The sequence below is a fragment of the Thalassophryne amazonica genome, chromosome 11 (genome assembly GCF_902500255.1).
Source record: "Thalassophryne amazonica chromosome 11, fThaAma1.1, whole genome shotgun sequence".
Classification (NCBI taxonomy): Eukaryota; Metazoa; Chordata; class Actinopteri; order Batrachoidiformes; family Batrachoididae; genus Thalassophryne; species Thalassophryne amazonica.
In genome coordinates, this window is record NC_047113.1 from 63,644,226 (window position 1) to 63,666,394 (window position 22,169).

Here is a 22,169-nt window from a genome sequence, read left to right on the forward strand (position 1 = left end):
CTACAGTTCAGCTCAGCTGAACGCAGGTAAACAAAGAACTGTTAGGTCTTGGTGGATGAATTTGATATCTGAGGGTCTTCTAGCAAACTCTTAGCTCACTTTATTACTTTACTTTGAATATCGACACAAATCCCACTTTAACAAGTTGCTGTTGCATTGTTTGAGTATCAAACTGTGTTATGCTGCTCGTTACTGACATGTCAGCTCATGAGTCTTCTGCTAGAGTGCCTTATAAATATTAAGTAATTGGCAAATTTGACCTTGTGGACAGTAAAAATCACATTTACTCTTGCCTTGAAATACCTCATTACTATGGGATACTATATTTCATAGACATGTTTTGCCTATAGCCATATACAGTCCTATTAGGTAAGGAGTACATTTTCTTAATTGCTCCAACATGTTTTTTGTTGTGTGGGGGGGATACCCAAAGGTAACTTTTACCGTACTCTTCAGAATGGCATACACATATGAACCCATATTTTTGATTTGCCACTTCAAAGTCTAAGCAGCCAATGAAAATTTTAATGATAATTAATACCTTATTATTAATCCCCCTTGGGGAGATTGTGTGTCTGCATTTTTCCCGTACCAATCAAAAACATTTTAGAAAATCTAATCGCACTGAGAGCAGTGGGCAGCTACTGAGCAGAGCCCGAGGACCGACTCCAGTTCTTCACACACTGTCTTGGTCACTGGCTGTGTAAAGAGCACAAACCTAATAAGCATGTTTTTTATAGTAGGAGGAAACCAAAGTGCCTAGAGGAAACCCACGCAGGCACTGAGAGAACATGCAAACTCAACACAGAAAGGAACTGAGCATGGGTGGATTTGAATCCCAGACTTTTTTTTTTACTGTGAGGTAAGAGTGCTAACCACTATGCCCTGGTGTGTCCCAATATAATTATCATCAAAAGGGGAAGTAGCACCTCTGATGTCATAAACTCTAGAAGCATTAGAAAGCATTAGAAAGGACAGAGTCAGTTCTGCACAGATGCCAGGAATAGTTTGAGGGTGCCTAGATGGTGAGCAACCTGATGAGGACTCACCTTGCAGCCTACACCCCAATAGTCTACACCTTGTTCAGTGGATGGAAGGAAGTGGAACAGTAAAAACCCACAATGTCGAGATGCAGCTGGAGTTGGATGTCTCCCTTATGGACTTGAAGCAGGAGAAAGACTTTCTCTTGTTCTACTTTCGGAGTGTGTGGGTGAGTCTAACGGGTCACTCATATAACTGGCCAGTGTATTGGTTGTGTGTAAATGAGGTCAGGCTACAGGTCAAAGAGGGTGCAGATTTCTTTGTAACAACCAACTACACCACAGTACTTCTGTTGTGTGGGCCGCTGAAGAGGAGGTACTGCTGGCCCACCACCACCAGAGGACACCCTGCCTGGAGTGCGGGCTCCAGGCACAAGAGGGCGCTGCCGCCTCACAGGAGCAGCCGGGGTGACAGCTGTCACTTATCACCTACGACAGCTGTCACCAATCATCTGATCTTCAGTAGTATATCAGCAAGACGACATCTCCACCTTGTTGCCGAGATATCGCTCTACCTAGGAGGTAAAGTGCTCAGCCGATTGTGTTGTCTTCCCGACAATAATACTTTGTTGCTTTGTGTGTTTAATAGCAGACAGTGAGTATTTACAGCTGGAGACTGTGTTGGACTTTTTCCCTACCTCTTTGATAAGTACTCACACTCCTGCACTTACCAGTTTCTGATGAGAGGTGGAGGTGGTTTTCCCACCATACGTGTTGCTGGGTGCAAACGCATCCACATCTAACTGTTTTTTGTTCCTCGCCAGCAGTACCAGATCCGACAAGCGGAGGCAGTGGCCACCTGGGAGTTCGGGACTTGGCGGCTCCAGTATTCCCGGGGTTCGGTGGCGGAGGAAATCGTGTGGTTCCGGTTCTGCTTTGGACGGACGTCTCTTCGAGCCTGCCCACGTGACACATTTTTGTGAATTAACTTCATTGCTTACTATTGCTGCGGCATTGCGGTGCGATGCCGCGTTCAAGGAGTTGAAACGGCGCTTCTCGTCTGCAGCCGTTCTGGTGCAGCCCGATCCTAGTCGCCAGTTTGTGGTTGAAGTGGACGCCTCGGACTCAGGGATAGGAGCTGTGCTTTCCCAGAGCGGAGAGACCGATAAGGTCCTTCACCCGTGTGCCTATTTTTCCCGCAGGTTGACCCCGGCCGAACGGAACTATGACGTCGGCAATCGAGAACTCCTTGCGGTGAAAGAGGCTCTTGAAGAGTGGAGACATCTGTTGGAGGGAACGTCCGTGCCATTCACGGTTTTCACTGACCACCGGAACCTGGAGTATATCAGGACCGCCAAGCGGCTGAACCCCAGGCAAGCCCGCTGGTCACTGTTCTTCGGCCGTTTTGACTTCCGGATCACCTACCGCCCCGGGACCAAAAACCAGAGATCGGATGCCTTGTCCCGGGTGCATGAAGACGAAGTCAAAACGGAGTTGTCGGATCCACCGGAACCTATCATCCCGGAGTCCGCTATCGTGGCCACTCTCACCTGGGACGTAGAGAAAACCATCCGGGAGGCCCTGGCACGGAGCCCGGACCCCGGAACTGGGCCGAAGAACAAACTTTACGTCCCACCAGAGGCCAGGGCTGCAGTCCTGGACTTCTGTCACGGCTCCAAGTTCTCCTGTCATCCAGGGCTGTGAAGAACCGTGGCAGTTGTCCAGCAGCGCTTCTGGTGGGCGTCCCTGGAGGCCAACGTCCGGGATTATATCCAGGCCTGCACCACCTGCGCCAGGGGCAAGGCTGACCACCGCAGGGCATTGGGACTGCTCCAGCCGCTGCCTGTGCCTCATCGCCCCTGGTCCCACATCGGCCTGGATTTTGTCACGGGCCTCCCGCCGTCCCAGGGCAACACCACCATCCTCACGATAGTGGACCGATTCTCCAAGGCGGCCCACTTCGTGGCCCTCCCGAAGCTCCCGACTGCCCAGGAGACAGCGGACCTCTTGGTCCACCACGTCGTCCGGCTGCATGGGATCCCAACAGACATCGTCTCCGATTGCGGTCCCCAGTTCTCCTCGCAAGTCTGGAGGAGCTTCTGCCAGGAACTGGGGGCCACGGTGAGTCTCTCGTCTGGGTATCATCCTCAGACCAACGGGCAAGCAGAACGGGCCAATCAGGAGGTGGAACAGGCCCTGCGCTGCGTGACGGCCGCGCACCCGGCGGCCTGGAGTACCCATTTGGCCTGGATCGAGTATGCCCATAACAGCCAGGTGTCTTCTGCCACCGGCCTCTCCCCTTTTGAGGTGAGTCTGGGGTACCAGCCCCCGTTGTTTCCGGTGGTTGAGGGAGAGGTCGGTGTGCCCTCGGTCCAGGCCCACCTGCAGAAGTGCCGTCGGGTGTGGCGCGCCGCCCGTTCTGCTTTGCTAAAGGCCCGGACGAGGGCAAAAGCCCATGCAGACCGTTGGCGGACCCCGGCACCTGCGTATCGGCCAGGGCAGGAGGTGTGGTTGTCGACAAAGGACATACCCCTCAAAGTGGACTCCCCTAAACTGCAGGATCGTTACATCGGCCCCTTCAAGATCCTCAAGGTCATCAGTCCAGCCGCAGTGAGGCTTCAGCTTCCGGCCTCACTGCGGATCCATCCTGTGTTCCATGTGTCCCGGATAAAGCCGCATCACACCTCACCCCTCTGTGCTCCGGGTCCGGCACCACCTCCTGCCCGGATCATCGATGGCGAGCCGGCTTGGACTGTGCGCCGGCTCTTGGATGTCCGTAGGATGGGCCAGGGCTTCCAGTATTTGGTGGACTGGGAGGGGTACAGACCCGAAGAACGCTCCTGGGTGAAGAAGAGCTTCATCCTGGACCCGGCCCTCCTGGCCGACTTCTACCGCCGCCACCCGGACAAGCCTGGTCGGGCGCCAGGAGGCGCCCGTTGAGGGGGGGGTCCTGTTGTGTGGGCCACTGAAGAGGAGGTACTGCTGGCCCACCACCACCAGAGGACACCCTGCCTGGAGTGCGGGCTCCAGGCACAAGAGGGCGCTGCCGCCTCACAGGAGCAGCCGGGGTGACAGCTGTCACTTATCACCTACGACAGCTGTCACCAATCATCTGATCTTCAGTAGTATATCAGCAAGACGACATCTCCACCTCGTTGCCGAGATATCGCTCTACCTAGGAGGTAAAGTGCTCAGCCGATTGTGTTGTCTTCCCGACAATAATACTTTGTTGCTTTGTGTGTTTAATAGCAGACAGTGAGTATTTACAGCTGGAGACTGTGTTGGACTTTTTCCCTACCTCTTTGATAAGTACTCACACTCCTGCACTTACCAGTTTCTGATGAGAGGTGGAGGTGGTTTTCCCACCATACGTGTTGCTGGGTGCAAACGCATCCACATCTAACTGTTTTTTGTTCCTCGCCAGCAGTACCAGATCCGACAAGCGGAGGCAGTGGCCACCTGGGAGTTCGGGACTTGGCGGCTCCAGTATTCCCGGGGTTCGGTGGCGGAGGAAATCGTGTGGTTCCGGTTCTGCTTTGGACGGACGTCTCTTATCTTCGAGCCTGCCCACGTGACACATTTTTGTGAATTGACTTCATTGCTTACTATTGTGATCTGCCGTGTTTGTTGTGCTTATTCACAACAGTAAAGCGTTGTTATTTGACTTCCTCCATTGTCCGTTCATTTGCGCCCCCTGTTGTGGGTCCGTGTTCCTACACTTTCACAACAACTTCAATGATGAACTCATCCCTTCTGTGCAACCCATCTGCTGGTAATCAGTGAAATCACCTGGTGGAGTTGGTGGTTACAAAGAAACCTGCACCCTCTTTCTCCTTTCTGGAGTGAGGTTGAGACCTATGTAGGGGTCAATTGAATAATTAATTGAAAAGAACTGTACAGAGGTCAACATTACGAGGTAATACTATAGTATGTCACATGTCATAGAATCCAATGGATCGACATTGATCTTTACTTTGGAGATCAAACATTCAACACAATCAAATCTGTTCTATTTATTCATCCTATTAGCTCAACCAATAATATGCACCATTTTTTTTTCCAAAATTGGAGCACCTTTAACTTTTGACTCCTGTACAAACTGAGATTGACCTTTATCACCATTCTTGCTGTTTTTACCCCATAACTCCATAACATTCAGTCATAGACCATCCAAACTATACCTTTTTCGAATCTTTATGACCAGACAAATAATGTGGTATAGTTTTCAATATGATGGAATCATTTTAAAATTTTGACTCCTGTGTCATTCTTCAATTGTCCCCTACCTGGTCACCTATTGAAAATTCAAGTGCCAAAATTCAAATGGTTTTTCAAAAGAGTGACATCTAAGGACTCGGTGTGCCAGGTTTTGTGCTTGTTTCCAGAAATGAATGATTGTTACAGTTATCTGCTCCACTACATCACTGACTTTGGCTACCGTTCTGGAGTCCTGTCTTTTGCCTACTGTTTTTTGTTGTCGTTGCAGTATTTTTGACTCCATGTCACACATTCTGTTACCATTTGGGATTCCTGTCTTTTTCCACACCAATTTGGACTGTGGTATACAAATTTCTATAAAACCTCATCCTGTGTTTTGGATAACTCTGCTGCCTAACACCATGAAATACTGTCACAATTGAGAACTCTGGTTACTGAACTCTGCCTGGCTTTTTGGATTATTATGTCCGCCAAGGATTTAATAAAATCATTGCCATTTATTTATTTGTCTGTCTGTCTGTCTGTCTGTCTGTCTGTCTGTCTGTTAGCAGGATTATGTCCAAACTACTGCATGGATTTTGATGAAATTTTCAACAAAGGCGATCAAAGACTCCATTAAAATTGGAGGTGATCTGGATTCTGGATCAAGTTCTACTTTATATACCCGTTGAAGGATTACATAAAAACTACTTCATGGATTCTCACCAAATTTTCACCACAGATAGATATTAGGCCATGGAAGACTCCATTAAATTTTGTAGGTGGTCCGGATCCAAATCTGCATTCCGGATCAAGATTTCACTTTATATAATGCTTTGAAGGATTATGTCAAAACTACTCCACGGATTCTCAACAAATTTGCACCACAGATTGTGGTCAGTTGTGGTCAATAAAACCTGTTCAAACCACCCATCACTGTGGTTCTCTGCACTGAGGTCATTGACTAGATCCATTACACTGAAGGGATATGACTGAAATAAATGTTTGAGGTGAACATAATCTGTGTCTTCAAACCAGAAGAATGATTAGAATATAAAGCTATACATTGTGCATTATTACCTCGGTTAGAGCAGGTAGCTCAGTGGGATGAGGAGTTTGGCCATGAAAATGTAGACATGAGTTTGATTTCCAGTCAGGCCACCTGTCTATGTCCATCATCCGCATTAACCCAGTTCAACTAGCTGTGAATAAATATCAACCTTAGCTGGAGAAGTAACCTGCGATGGTTGGGCATTCCCATATAGGGGGAGTAGTAACCTATCACCCACTTCATACTATGGTAACTAGGGATAAGCACCAGCACCAACTGGCCTCACGGCCTGTTGAGGACTTACCTCTCTCTCTCTCTCTCTCTCTCTCTCTCTCTCTCTCTCTCTCTCTCTCTCTCTCTACCCAAAAAAGCCATTATTATTTACGTTATGAATTCATCACTTGTATATTCCCACATGACAGAATTGAACTAAAATAAGCACAGTCAGTTTACTGTGAACTTGCCAACCTGCCAACAACTTGGCTTGACAAACGCTCAGCAGTTGCAGTAGCAGTGAACAGTTTATGGGTGGAAAAAATGCTAGCTCATGTGTCATACATCACACTGACAAAGTGAGGAACCTTGGGGTAATTTTCAATCCTACGTTGTCCTTTGAGCTCCACATTAGAGATATTACGAGGACTGCGTTCTTCGACCTGCAAAATATAGCAAAGATTCGTCCAATCCTGTCTATGGCTGATGCCGAGACATGCTGATTCATGTGTTTGTCTCTTCTAGATTGGACTACTGCAATGTTCTATTTTCTGGTTTACTGCAGTCCAGCATTAAGGGTTCCCAATTGGTTCAAAATGCTGCTACCAGACTTTTGACTTTTAACCCATTTTGGCATCTTTTCAGTGGCTTCCTGTCCCTGTGAGATCAGATTTTAAGGTTCTGATATGAACCTATAAAATTGTTCACGGACTGGCACCTCCCTACTTAGCTGACCTACTTAAACCCTACGTAGCGGCTTGGGCTCTGTGTTCTCAGGATGCATAACTACTTTCTGTCCCTAGGGTCAATAAAAAGTCTGCGGGTTATAGAGCTTTCTCTTATAGTGCCCCTGTTCTGTGGAATGATCTCACTGCATCAATATAACAGTCAGATACAGTAGAGACTTTCAAGTCCAGACTTAAGACACACTTGTTCTCCCTTTCGTATGGCTAGCATACTGGCATAGTATGTTGCTATGCTTTCTACCCTTTTAAATTCATTTATTAGTAAAGAGAGCATGCCACGGCCTCAACTTTATCTAAAGTCTGGGGCATTTAGTGAAACTTAGGGCTAGTGGCTGCCGATCACATTAGTATTTCTTCTGTATTTGTTGTCTTTCTGATGACTGATTCTGTTTTCTCTCTGTGTTTGAGGTGCGGCTCCATCCAGCGATGGGAGTGGTATCTGCTTCTGCAGGCTTCCCGTCCTGTGCACCAGCATAGACTCCAAAAATTTCCTGTATATTCATTTTGTCAATTGTGTTGGTAGAATGGCCCAAGCAGAGGGTCACCCCTTTGAGTCTGGTCTGCTTGAGCTTTCTTCCTCAAATCATTGGAGGGAGTTTTTCCTTACCACTGTTGCCTGTGTGCTTGCTCTGGGGGTTGGTAAGGTTAGACCTTACTTGTGTGACGAGCCTTGAGGCAACTTTGTTGTGATTTGGCGCTATATCAATCAATCAATTTTATTTATATAGCGCCAAATCACAACAAACAGTTGCCCCAAGGCGCTTTATATTGTAAGGCAAGGCCATACAATAATTAAGGAAAAACCCCAACGGTCAAAACGACCCCCTGTGAGCAAGCACTTGGCGACAGTGGGAAGGAAAAACTCCCTTTTAACAGGAAGAAACCTCCAGCAGAACCAGGCTCAGGGAGGGGCAGTCTTCTGCTGGGACTGGTTGGGGCTGAGGGAGAGAACCAGGAAAAAGACATGCTGTGGAGGGGAGCAGAGATCAATCACTAATGATTAAATGCAGAGTGGTGCATACAGAGCAAAAGGAGAAAGAAACACTCAGTGCATCGTGGGAACCCCCCAGCAGTCTAAGTCTATAGCAGCATTACTAAGGGATGGTTCAGGGTCACCTCATCCAGCCCTAACTATAAGCTTTAGCAAAAAGGAAAGTTTTAAGCCTAATCTTAAAAGTAGAGAGGGTGTCTGTCTGCCTGATCTGAATTGGGAGCTGGTTCCACAGGAGAGGAGCCTGAAAGCTGAAGGCTCTGCCTCCCATTCTACTCTTACAAACCCTAGGAACTACAAGTAAGCCTGCAGTCTGAGAGCGAAGCGCTCTATTGGGGTGATATGGTACTATGAGGTCCCTAAGATAAGATGGGACCTGATTATTCAAAACCTTATAAGTAAGAAGAAGAATTTTAAATTCTATTCTAGAATTAACAGGAAGCCAATGAAGAGAGGCCAATATGAGTGAGATATGCTCTCTCCTTCTAGTCCCCGTTAGTACTCTAGCTGCAGCATTTTGAATTAACTGAAGGCTTTTCAGGGAACTTTTAGGACAACCTGATAATAATGAATTACAATAGTCCAGCCTAGAGGAAATAAATGCATGAATTAGTTTTTCAGCATCACTCTGAGACAAGACCTTTCTGATTTTAGAGATATTGCGTAAATGCAAAAAAGCAGTCCTACATATTTGTTTAATATGCGCATTGAAGGACATATCCTGATCAAAAATGACTCCAAGATTTCTCACAGTATTACTAGAGGTCAGGGTAATGCCATCCAGAGTAAGGATCTGGTTAGACACCATGTTTCTAAGATTTGTGGGGACAAGTACAATAACTTCAGTTTTATCTGAGTTTAAAAGTAGGAAATTAGAGGTCATCCATGTCTTTATGTCTGTAAGACAATCCTGCAGTTTAGCTAATTGGTGTGTGTCCTCTGGCTTCATGGATAGATAAAGCTGGGTATCATCTGCGTAACAATGAAAATTTAAGCAATACCGTCTAATAATACTGCCTAAGGGAAGCATGTATAAAGTGAATAAAATTGGTCCTAGCACAGAACCCTGTGGAACTCCATAATTAACTTTAGTCTGTGAAGAAGATTCCCCATTTACATGAACAAACTGTAATCTATTAGACAAATATGATTCAAACCACCGCAGCGCAGTGCCTTTAATACCTATGGCATGCTCTAATCTCTGTAATAAAATTTTATGATCAACAGTATCAAAAGCAGCACTGAGGTCCAACAGAACAAGCACAGAGATGAGTCCACTGTCCGAGGCCATAAGAAGATCATTTGTAACCTTCACTAATGCTGTTTCTGTACTATGATGAATTCTAAAACCTGACTGAAACTCTTCATTAGAGAACATAAAGAAGGAATCATATCCTTAAACCTAGTTACAGCGCTTTCTGAAAGACTTCTAGTGTAATGAAACTTATTCCCCACTGCTGGGTAGTCCATCAGAGTAAATGTAAATGTTATTAAGAAATGATCAGACAGAAGGGAGTTTTCAGGGAATACTGTTAAGTCTTCAATTTCCATACCATAAGTCAGAACAAGATCTAAGATATGATTAAAGTGGTGGGTGGACTTATTTACATTTTGAGCAAAGCCAATTGAGTCTAATAATAGATTAAATGCAGTGTTGAGGCTGTCATTCTCAGCATCTGTGTGGATGTTAAAATCGGCCACTATAATTATCTTATCTGAGCTAAGCACTAAGTCAGACAAAAGGTCTGAAAATTCACAGAGAAACTCACAGTAATGAGGCAGAATAAATCAATATGTTGATCAATTATTATAATATTTACTAACAGGGACTTAGAAGAGAGAGACCTAATGTTTAATAGACCACATTTAACTGTTTTAGTCTGTGGTGCAGTTGAAGGTGATATATTATTTTTTCTTTTTGAATTTTTATGCTTAAATAGATTTTTGCTGGTTATTGGTGGTCTGGGAGCAGGCACCGTCTCTACGGGGATGGGGTAATGAGGGGATGGCAGGGGGAGAGAAGCTGCAGAGAGGTGTGTAAGACTACAACTCTGCTTCCTGGTCCCAACCCTGGATAGTCACGTTTTGGAGGATTTAAGAAAATTGGCCAGATTTCTAGAAATGAGAGCTGCTCCATCCAAAGTGGGATGGATGCCGTCTCTCCTAACAAGACCAAGTTTTCCCCAGAAGCTTTGCCAATTATCTATGAAGCCCACCTCATTTTTTGGACACCACTCAGACAGCCAGCAATTCAAGGAGAACATGCGGCTAAACATGTCACTCCCGGTCCGATTGGGGAGGGGCCCAGAGAAAACTACAGAGTCCGACATTGTTTTTGCAAAGTTACACACCGATTCAATGTTAATTTTAGTGATATAAATGAAACATAAAAAGTAAAAAGCAAACTTACAGAATCCTGATGTTCTTGATGCCAGAGAAGTCCACCTTGGTGATTCTGGTGATGTTGTTTCTGTTCAGATCCCTGCAGAAAGACAGAACCACTGTGAATGTTTGCTGTGTGACATTAACAACCTGTAATCACATGATTAAACAATAATAATTTTAGTTTATCACCTAAAACGCTGAGAGGCAATAATGTCAAGGTCCAGAGGACATAGAAATTTTTTTAAAAATTGCACTGAAATTACTTTCTCCTTTCCATCATCACTGTTTTTGGGTTATCACATTTCCTGGCTCTCATTCAAAGTGTTTTGAAAGAGAGTCCCCTTAGACAGTTTTGTCGTTTATTGAAACGCTGTTACTGGAGGAATTGGGGCATAATGGGGCAAGAAGACAATAACATCTTTCCCTACACTTTGTATATTTACGCACGTACACACACACACACACACACACACACACAAGAGCAAATACACAAACACAACCTGTTTTTTTGCCAAGTCGGTCTCCGTGTGTGTTTTTCATAATTCACCTAAACATTTATAAATGTGATTTAAGACCATATTAGGTTTCAAAAGGCTTCCCAGAGTGGCCGTGGCAGGGACCACTAATGGGAGCCATATATGTACCCCGGCCTGACACGGGGGCGGCTGGTGTGGGTTAGGGCAGCCATTTCCTCAAGCCCAAAATTGTGTCCAGGGTCCAACAGGCATCTTTAAAAGGGGGTTTGGTGGTTCAAGCTTGCTGAGGAATACCATACCCTGCACATCATCAGTACCGTCATTGCCTCTGTAATGTCACATTTAAGAAAAAAATAAAATGTAATTTCTGTTCTGGCTGCTATATTTTTTATGATCTGTTCCAGTCTTGTGTTTTATTATCCTGCAGTTGTAATTCTCTTTGGATAAAAGCATCTGCTGAATGCATAAATGTAAATGTAAATTCTCAGAGTGAGGCCACAGGTTTGTAAGAGTCTGTGGTGTGACAAGTTTCTACTTGGAGATCTTAAGATTTGAAAAACAGAAGCAAATGAGAACTGATGCAAAAGTTTCTATAATGATGGCAGTAAAGTGAGATAAGACCTAAAGGGCCCCGCCTTAACAGCAGAATCCAAAACAAGTCGGACAGATGGTGCAAACCCACTTGGGGTGTGTCCACGTGCTCTTTGCGATTTAATCAAAGGGAATCTGGCGCAAAGGCGGTTGAATTTTCCATGTTTATTTGTCATGGACATGTTGTAGTCTGGAAGCATTGATTTCTATATACTCACTAGATAGTGGACCGGGCCAATCTGGTCATTCGCTGGCTGTTGCCAAAGCGCAACCGTCTTGGTTAGCGTTTGACAAGCAGACATGAATAGAAGGGTGATTCTTAGACTACGGGCACTTATTATGTCCTTTGATCATATTGTATGAAAAACAGAAAAAAGGGGAAATTTCACACTTTTATAGTTATCTTTACAATGAAAGTGTGTTAAGAAATTTGTTCTAGTAGTCTATGATGACTTTTTCACCTTTTTTCAGCATCATTATATGCAAATATTGCCGTTTTGTGCTTGTCCTACACCCAGACTTTTGATCTTCAATGATAAAAATGAATGGTAAAGAAAGTTTTTTTGTAATGTTTTAAAATATCTCTGAATAAAATATCAGTAAAATAATCAAAACATAATTGGGGTATTCAATGTCATACAACTGTTGTGATTTTTTTAAACAAAATGTAGTTGTCCCACACTATTGCCATAATTTCCACCACAACACTTTAATGTCCCTTTAAACAGTTTGTATGAAAGATTGTTTGGGTAGTTTCTATGGAGATAAACAGTGACATCAGAGCACATGTATATAGCGCCAAATCACAACAAATAGTTGCCCCAAGGCGCTTTATATTGTAAAGCAATGGTGTGGTGGAAATTACATTTACAAGGCCAATAGTGCCCGTAGTTAAAGAATCACCCAGAAATCCAGAAATCAATGTGGACATGATCACATTATTCAAACTCAGTCCTACATTTGTACAGCCAGTATTTGCCAAAACAAATACAGAATACAAACACTATTTATATAATAGACTTGAATTAATTTGTTTGTCCCAGTACAGATAGAAAATAATACCATCAGTTTGTCAAACACACTATGTCTGCCATGACACCAGATACTAGTCTGATCCTTAATTAATTTCATTATGAAGTGAAGTTAATGATGGGAAATAATCAGGGGTGAAAGTAAGAGCTTTGCGTACTTGCATCATATTAAAGATATGAATATTAAAGACTGCTCTTAACCACCTGCTGCGCCGGTTTTACGGCACGTATCTCTGTGAAAATATCAAATAAAATGAAACATCCACGCCAGGTGAAAGTATTAATCTCATTCGTGTATCTTCTTATAATAGTAGAATATACAATGTCAAAGCGACTATCATGTCACTCACCAAATTAAGAGAAAAAGCATTTCCATTCTATGATTTTGCTCTTACAGAATATCTCAGGATGGAAAACCTGATGTGAAGAAAACACCTGAGGCTAAATTAAAAAGGAATAAACTGAGATATGAAAGTGAGACTTCTCATTGAATCAGTAAACGAATGGTGTGATATTTATCACGACAAAGCATTCAGGCAGTAAAACTGAAGTCACTGCAGAATGCAGACTGACACAAAAATAAATCATTTTCTAACCTTTATTCAGAAATATTAGTCATTTCCCCACTACAGTTATATTACATATAATACGTACTCACTTGTGAAAGCTCACTACACAATGTATTATTATTTTTATTTATTTAACCAGCTGATAGTCCTTTGTCAGCTTGTCACAGCACCTGAACGCTGCACAAGACAGCATTTTCAGATCACCTTAACCCAAGTTTAAGTCAGTGCATTGTAGATTTCTATTTAATCTAATGCCTGACGACGCGGATAACGCTAAGCAAGATGGCGGCTGCTGGCAACAGCACACAGGCTGCATCCACCACCTAGTGGATTAAATAGAAATCGATGGTCTGAACATGTACACTGCAAAACATTCAATCAAATTCATTCTTGAATTTGATTGAATTTTCTTGTTTTGAGAGAAAAAAAATCCTATCAATGGGTCAGCAAATTTTGCCTGGCTAAAATTCTTAAAAATAGAACACAAAGGTAAAATATCCTCGCCCGTATGAGACTGTGTAATTGGTATCCCAGTGCAAAGTGTGTGTGCATGTGTGTGTGTGTATATTTATTATTATTTACATTAATTTTTAAGATACTATTGTCCTACTTACAATTTGTACATGTTCAATAAAGCCCCTCTATCAATCAATCAATCATAAACAATATTTGCGTTTATGAGGAGAAATTAGCTTTGAGTTAGCAGAAATTAGCATGCATACTGATATCTGTGAAATATCATTAAAATCATTCAAGAGGTGTTATCAGATTACAAAAACAGCATTTTCAGTATTAGAAGTGTTTATTTCTTGCTTGCTTTTACATAATATATGACAAAGAGGTTATATTTACACACAAACAAAACTGAGTTTGCAGTTAGCTACCTGCCTGTGACGTCACCACACTAACATCCTCTAAATGTCTTGTAAATGACTTCAGAGGTGTTATGAGGTTAAAAAAAACTGTGTTTTCAGTTTTGGACGTGTTTATTTCTCGCTACGTTTTACAGAATATATGAGAAACATGTTATATAAGCACATAAATGCATTTTTCCACAGACCTGCCACTGACATCACACTGCCGCTCTACTCTGATTGGCTGTTACCTCCGCCACTCCAAACAAAAAAACGGAACAGATTGAAACTGAATGTGACTTTTTAACTTCTTAAAATAGATCAAAGTTAGCCATCTTTGAACTAGTCCAAGGTGTTTGTCCCAAGAATATTCCCTGTGAATTTGAAGACTCTGGCAGTAATAAGACTGGACTTACGCTGAGCACAGACAGACAGACAGATGGACAGTCTTTGCAATACCCAATGGTCATACTTGATGGCCTCTTGACATATCCTCCTGACTACCAGGACATGTATCTGTAGCTGGTCCCAGACTCTGGAACGCTCTGTCCCTCCACGTCCGAACAGCTAAGTCTTGTCTGAAGACTCACTTTTATCCTCTGGTTTTTAACACCGCATGAGTTGTGTGTTCTTCTGTTTTACTGTTTGGCTTTTACTGTTTTTTTATCCAGGTTGATTTTATTGGTTTTATCTTTTGTATGCTGTAGTCATTTATTTCTGTTGATTTCATTAGGTTTTTTTTTATCTTTGCATGTTTTATTTATTTTTATTGTTATTTTTCTTATTTTAATTTAATTCATGACTGTTGGGGTGTCATCCATGTTGATTCTATGTGCAGCACTTTGGAAACGTCTTTGTTTATATATATATATATATATATATATATATATATATATATATATATATATATGTGTGTGTGTGTGTGTGTGTGTGTGTGTGTGTGTGTCCTGGTAGTACTTGATTGCAGCTCTATGCAGGTTTTCATCAGTTCGGATTTTGCTGTATGTCTGTTGTGTAAATCAGTGCATGGTTCTGTTAATAATATCAAATGTGAAGTTGTTAACAGTGAAGCTTAATTTGGTGTCATTTCATGAATTCTTTCATTGAAAAGATGTGTGGTCTTACTCAACAACAATCTTGTAGCTTGAAATTGGTACAGACTCGCTCAATATTAACTGTAATACCTTAAGACAAAGTGAGATAACTTCAGCTTTATTATTATCCATCCATCCATCCATTTTCTTCCACTTTATCCGGAGTCGGGTCGCAGGGGCAGCAGCTCAAGCAAAGCCGCCCAGACCTCCCGATCCACACACACCTCCCCCAGCTCCTCCGGGGGAACCCCAAGGCGTTCCCAAGCCAGCCGAGAGATGTAGTCCATCCAGCGTGTTCTGGGTCTTCCCCGGGGCATCCTCCCAATGGGGCGTGCCCGGAACACATCTCCAGCGAGGCGTCCAGGGGGCATCCGGAAAAGATGCCCGAGCCACCTCAACTGACTCCTTTCGATGTGGAGGAGCAGCGGCTCGACTCCGAGCTCCTTCAGAGTGACCGAGCTCCTCACCCTATCTCTAAGGAAGCGCCCAGCCACCCTGCGGAGGAAACTCACCTCAGCCGCTTGTACTCGCGATCTCGTTCTTTCGGTCATGAGCCAAATCTCATGACCATAGGTGAGGATCGGAACGTAGATCAATCGGTAAATCGAGAGCTTTGCCCCCCTACTCAGCTCTCTCTTCACCACGACAGTCTGATACAGCGACCGCATCACTGCAGATGCTGCACCGATCCGTCTATCGATCTCACGCTCCATCCGTCCCTCACTCGTGAACAAGACCCCGAGATACTTAAACTCCTCCACTTGAGGCAAGGACACTCCACCGACCTGAAGAGGGCAAAGCACCTTTTTCCGGTCGAGAACCATGGCCTCGGATTTGGAGGTGCTGATTTTCATCCTGGATGCTTCACACTCAGCTGCAGACCGCCCCAGTGCACGCTGAAGGTCCTGATTTGACGAAGCCAACAGAACCACATCGTCCGCAAACAGCAGAGACGAGATTCTGTGGTTCCCAAACCAGACCCCCTCTACACCCTGGCTGCACCTAGAAATTCTGTCCATAAAAATAATGAACAGAACCGGTGACAAAGGGCAGCCCTGGCGGAGGCCAACGTGCACTGGAAACAGGTTTGACTTACTACCGGCAATGTGAACCAAGCTCCTGCTGCGGTCGTACAGGGACCGGATAGCCCTTAGCAAAGGACCCCGTACTCCCAGAGCACCCCCCACAGGGTGCCCCGAGGGACACAGTCGAACGCCTTCTCCAGATCCACAAAACACATGTGGACTGGTTGGGCGAATTCCCATGACCCCTCAAGCACCCGATGGAGCGTGTAGAGCTGGTCCAGTGTGCCGCGACCAGGACGAAAACCACACTGCTCCTCCTGAATCCGAGGTTCAGAAACTCCTCCTCTAGCTGCCACCTTATCGTGGTGGGGGAGTTTGCGTACCCGGATGATCCTAGGAGCTATGTTGTCTGGGGCTTTGTGCCCCTTGTAGGGTCTCCCAAGGCAAACAGGTCCTAGGTGACGGGTCAGACGTCACCCAGTATGGCGGAGCCGGGGCCCCACCCTGGAGCCAGGCCTGGTGTTGGGGCTCGCGCGCAAGCGCCTGGCGGTCGGGCCTTAGCCCATGGGGCCCGGCCGGGCTCAGCCTGAAACAGCGACGTGGGCCCGCCCTCCTGTGGTTTCACCATCTGCAGAGGGGGCCATGGGGGTCGGGTGCAGAGAGGATTGGGTGGCGGTCAAGGGCGGGTGACCCGGTCCATGCTCACAGCCCCTGGCTGTTGGGACGTGGAGCTTTATTATTATCAAAAAGGAAATTTGATCTGAAGCAGGCATCAAGGCATACTAAACATGAAATATGAAGAAGTAAAACAAGTACAGAGAGAGAGAGAGAGAGAGAGAGAGAGAGAGAGAGAGAGAGAGAGAGAGAGAGAGAGAGAGAGAGATTCGTCTAACTCGGGTGAATATCTGTCATTTTGTACAACTGGGCATGGACATCGGACCTCTGAAAATGCATACCGCCCTCCAAAAGCATGTTGTTGTATTATTATGAAAACCTGCTAAATATGCATGAATAAATGGAATGTGTGATGAATTTCAACTTTGTTAATCGATATGAAAATTGTGTTCTATTTACATTAATTACATTGTTTTGCTATAATATATATATATAAAAATCTTGATATATATACATACATACATGCATATAGTTCATCTGGAAAGTGCTTACAGCACTTCACTTATTCCAGATTTTATTATGTTACAGCCTTATTTCAAAATGAATGAAATTCATTTCTTTTCCCCAAAATTCTACACACAATACCCCATAATGACAATGTGAAAAACGTTTGGGTTTTTGTAGATGTCTGCTATTTTATTAAAAATATAAAAAACTAAGAAGTCACATGTACACAAGTATTCATACCTTTGGCCATGAAGTACAAAATTGAACTCAGGTGCATCCTGTTTCCACTGATCATCCTTGAGATGTTTCTCCAGCTTAATTGGAGTCCACCTGGAGTAAATTCAGTTGATTGGGCATGATTTGGAAAGGCACACACCTGTCTACATATAAGGTCCCACAGTTGACAGTGCATGTCAGAGCACAAACCAAGCATGAAGTCAAATTAATTGTTTATACTTTTTTGAAAATCCTTTTCTTACATTGTAGTTGCACCTGTCCTTCCATTAAAACCACAGTGCACAGCGCTGTGATATCCAAACATTTAAAAATCGGACAGAAGTGAAAGAATTTCGAGGACATGAGCACACAGCCTCCAGCAAAGCTCCTTGAGCTGAATTAGGAAAGAAGCAAGGTGAGGTTTCGCATTTACTCTTATTTTGTGTCTCTTTTTTCACATTACTTGTGTTATAAGGTGGTGAACCCAAAAAGAACATGGTAAAAATTCAGTCAGAGAAAAGCTTGCCATGTTCCTCAAAGTGACCACATTCAAGAGACTGACAGGCGAGTGTGTCTTTACATGATGGAAAAAGAAATGAGCAGCTGCCCATTAATTGTGCTTTTACAAGCATTATTTTCAAATAAAAGCATTTTTATTTGAAAAATTAATTGACCTCCAGTACATCTCTTTTACATCTAAAATTAAGTCTTGAAAAATTGGGGCCGCCTTATAATCAGGGTCAGTTTACAGTATAGCCAGAAGAATATGGTATTTGATCCAGTCTTACGATATACTACTGGTTCCAGATTATGTCAGGATGGTTTCAGAAGAGTCACCAAAAGAGAAAGAATTTATAAAATCTGATCATGTGAAACAGCTAGCTAAAACTTACAGATTCCACCAGGTTGGATATTATTTACTGACTTTGTCAGCTCATCACATTTCCATCCTCAACAGAACGTCCCCAGGACACAGATCCAAACCACATCCAATAGCGAGCGCGAGCAAAATAAGGGCAGTATCCAAAATAAATTACTTTTAATAATGTTATTGCAGACATATCCTAAAAAAAAAAAAAAAAAAACATAGGTGCCGTCCTGCAAATGGAAGCAGCAATAACTTGAAATTTATTTATTTATTTATTTATTTTGCTGCCCGATGACCTGATGAGAGTTTGACGGCTGCCCACTTTGCCATTCTCCAATCGAGAAGTGATCACTTTGTCTGAAAAGGATTCAGCTGTACAAGAAAGATGTACAAAGGCTATAACGCTTACCGATCACTTTAGCGCTGATTAATCATTTGTGATGCGAGGTGAAGGAGCGTTTCTCATTTATTTGTTCGATGAAGTATGTACACGCCAATCCAGAAAGCCCCGCCACTCCACTTTTTCTCAATTCCAAACATTTTGTTTTCTTCCATGCAATCTCTGCTTCCCTTCATCTATCTTAAATCACTTCTTCCTGATCTGAGCGCTTTCATGTCAATCTGTCAGTGTTTCGCCCCTGCGTTTCCAGCCTCCTCCTCTCGCTTCTACTTCACTCTAATCTCAGTTTTTCTTCAATGACTCACGCAATCTATCCCGTCTTATCTTTCACAGTTGACTAAACACTTTCTCTTCACCTTCCTCTGTTTTTCTCTCCCCGCCTAATCACTCCCCTTTTATCTCAATCTTGTGCTTTTACAGTTGGCTACATTTTTTCCTACCCTCATTTTCTCTCTTCTTAACTTATCTCTCCATCCTTATCTCCATCTTTCTGTTGTTCGACAGTGGAAACTTCTATTCTCACCAAGGAGACCGATCAGGAGTCAAACAAACAGTGAGGATACAAAGCCAGGTGCTGGAGCAAAGCTGGGACCAGATGCTGACTGAAATTGTATTGAAAGTTCAATACTTTTGGTATAATCAATCAATCAATCAATCAATTTTTTTATATAGCGCCAAATCACAACAAACAGTTGCCCCAAGGCGCTTTATATTGTAAGGCAAGGCCATACAATAATTATGTAAAACCCCAACGGTCAAAACGACCCCCTGTGAGCAAGCACTTGGCTACAGTGGGAAGGACTAGACATAGTTTTTTTTTCATAAGTGCTGAACAGAAGGCCCCATCTCCCATGGTGCAAAGTTTGGTGAGAGGGTGATGGAGGAGATTGGTATTGTCTGAAGGAAGGGAACGGGAGGATGTGTGGGGAGTGAGGAGGTCTTTGAGGTAAGCAGGGGCATTACCATGGATGTATGGTAGGTGATGAGAGCAATCTTAAAATGGATTCTCTAGGTGATGGGGAGCCAGTGACGGTATAGAGAACAGGTGTAATGTGCTCCTGTTTACGTACGCTCATCAGAATTCTAGCTGCACTGTTTTGGATGTATTGGAGCCTTTGAAGATTTTTACCAGAGATCCCAAAGAGCAGGGTGTCACAATAGTCAAGCCTAGAGGAGTCAAAGGCAGGAAGGTATTGTCTTCATGCTAATGCTGTTTTTTTCTCTTTGTGATTTTGTGCTTATATTTGTTAAAATAAATATCACCTTTGAGTTTCACCATTAAGGCTTAATTTCCCTCAATTTCCGTGAGGGAGTCTTGCCAAAGGGTCAGTAAAGTTTTATCTAATCTAATTCATTCAATGTCAAATTTAGTTGCTTACTAGTCGATGACTAATGGTACCAAACTAGTCGACAAATGATTTTCATTAGCCGTCCCAAACCTACAAAACATTAAAGAATTTAAACATACAAATTCTATTTTATGGATAGAAAATGCATTTTCTAATGCTTATTCATCACTCATCTTCAACCGCTTATCCAGGATCAGGCGGCAGGGACAACAGCTCTAGCAGGGGACCCAAGACTTCACTTTCCCAGGCCACATTGACCACCTCTGACACCTGACGTGTTCCCAGGCCAGTGTGGAGATATATTCTCTCCACCTAGTCCTGGGTCTTCCCCGGGGTCTCCTCCCAGATGGACGTGCCTGGAACACCCCCCTAGGGAGGCACCCAGGGGGCATATTTACCAGATGTCCGAACCACCTCAGCTGGCTTCTTTCAGCATGAAGGAGCAGCGGCTCTGTTCCGAGCTCTCCATGGATGGCCGAATTTCTCACCTTACCGCTAAAGGAGACACCAGCCACCGTCCTGAGGAAATCTATTTTGGCTGCTTGGACCCGTGATCTAGTTCTTTTGGTCATGACCCAACCCTCATGACCATAGGTGAGAGCAGGAACAAAGATTAACCAGTAGATAGAGAGTGTCGCCTTTTGGTTCAGCTCCCTTTTCATCACAACAGTACGGTAGAGTGAATGCAACACCAGCCCTGCTGCGCCAATTCTCCAGCTTGCCTCACTCTCCATTGTCTCCTCAGTCATGAATAAGACCCCGTGGTACTTGAACTCCTTCACTTGGGGCAAGACCGCATTCCCTACCCGGAGTAGGCAATCCATTGGTTTCCTGATGAGAACTATGGCCTCAGATTTAGAGGTGCCGATCCTCATCCCAGCCGCTTCACACTCAGCTGTGAACCAACCCAGTGAGTGTTGGAGGTCACAGACTGATGAAGCCAACAGGACCACATCATCTGCAAAAAAACAGTGATGGCACCCTGAGCCCACCAAATTGGAAACCTTCCTCCCCCAGACTATGTCTTGATATCCTGTCAATGAATATCACAAACAGGATTGGTCACAAGGCACAGCCCTGGTGGAGGCCAACCCCCACCGGAAGTGAGTCCGACTTACTGCTGAGAACCTGAATATAGCTCTCGCTTTGTGAGTAAAGAGATTGGATGGTGACATATGGACAAAATGGAACCAACTCTGTCATGTCAGTGCAAACGAAAAAGTCACCCAATTTATGATGTCATAAAGCACATAAATATTAAGCATGTTCTTCTTTTACTACTTTTTTCCTCTCTGTGGAGTTTGCGTGTGCAGGTCAATGTGTCCTGAGAAAATGTCACAAACTCACGTTGCCCACTTTATAACATCACAGCTATATGGACTTTTATAGCCTAACCACATAATTATTCTTTGATCTAGAAAATAAAATCTACATCTGCTGTCGCCAAGTTGTCCAGTCAGTAAGACTCTCGATGATGTAATACAGTCAAATATACATCTCATCAAGCTACTCCCACAGTTGGCTGTCACTGCTGTTTAAACAAGTCAACTTGCTGTCACAGAAATTGAAAAGATTAATTTGCTTTCATCACATTTCAGTGAACTTCATTAGACTGAACATTTCTGGATATGAATGGCCAGCAAATAGGGTCGTTACTTTTACCCCACATCAGCGCAGGTCAGGTTGAGGAATAATGCGCTTGCGCAGGGCACTGGATGGCCCGACTTATCTCCTCAACCAGCAATAAAGTTTTATTATGAATTAAACTGACCAGCTGCCAGTGAGAAACCCAAAAAGTCAATTCTGGGCAGTTTGTTTCCACAACATACAGATGTGCACACTTACAAAAAGGGAATAAGACATGGATGCAACCAGCAGGTGTTCGGGGAATTAATATACCACAAAGCACACAACCAGAGACAGAGCTTAACCCCAAACCACTGAAATCAGTGAACCTTACAGTCTGGCTGCATCAGGCTGGCAAACTGCAGCTTGACTTCACACACAGACA

The 22,169-nt window shown here is 43.9% G+C and overlaps 1 protein-coding gene across 1 annotated transcript in view; it reads right to left on the minus strand.

The window, feature by feature from the left end:
- Nucleotides 1–22,169, minus strand: part of slit3 (slit homolog 3 (Drosophila)) — a 713,397-nt gene that overhangs the window by 645,335 nt on the left and 45,893 nt on the right. Inside the window, exon 2 of the mRNA XM_034181986.1 lies at nucleotides 10,589–10,660. Within this exon, the coding sequence (XP_034037877.1) occupies nucleotides 10,589–10,660 (72 nt within the window). The remainder of the gene's footprint in view (nucleotides 1–10,588; nucleotides 10,661–22,169) is intronic.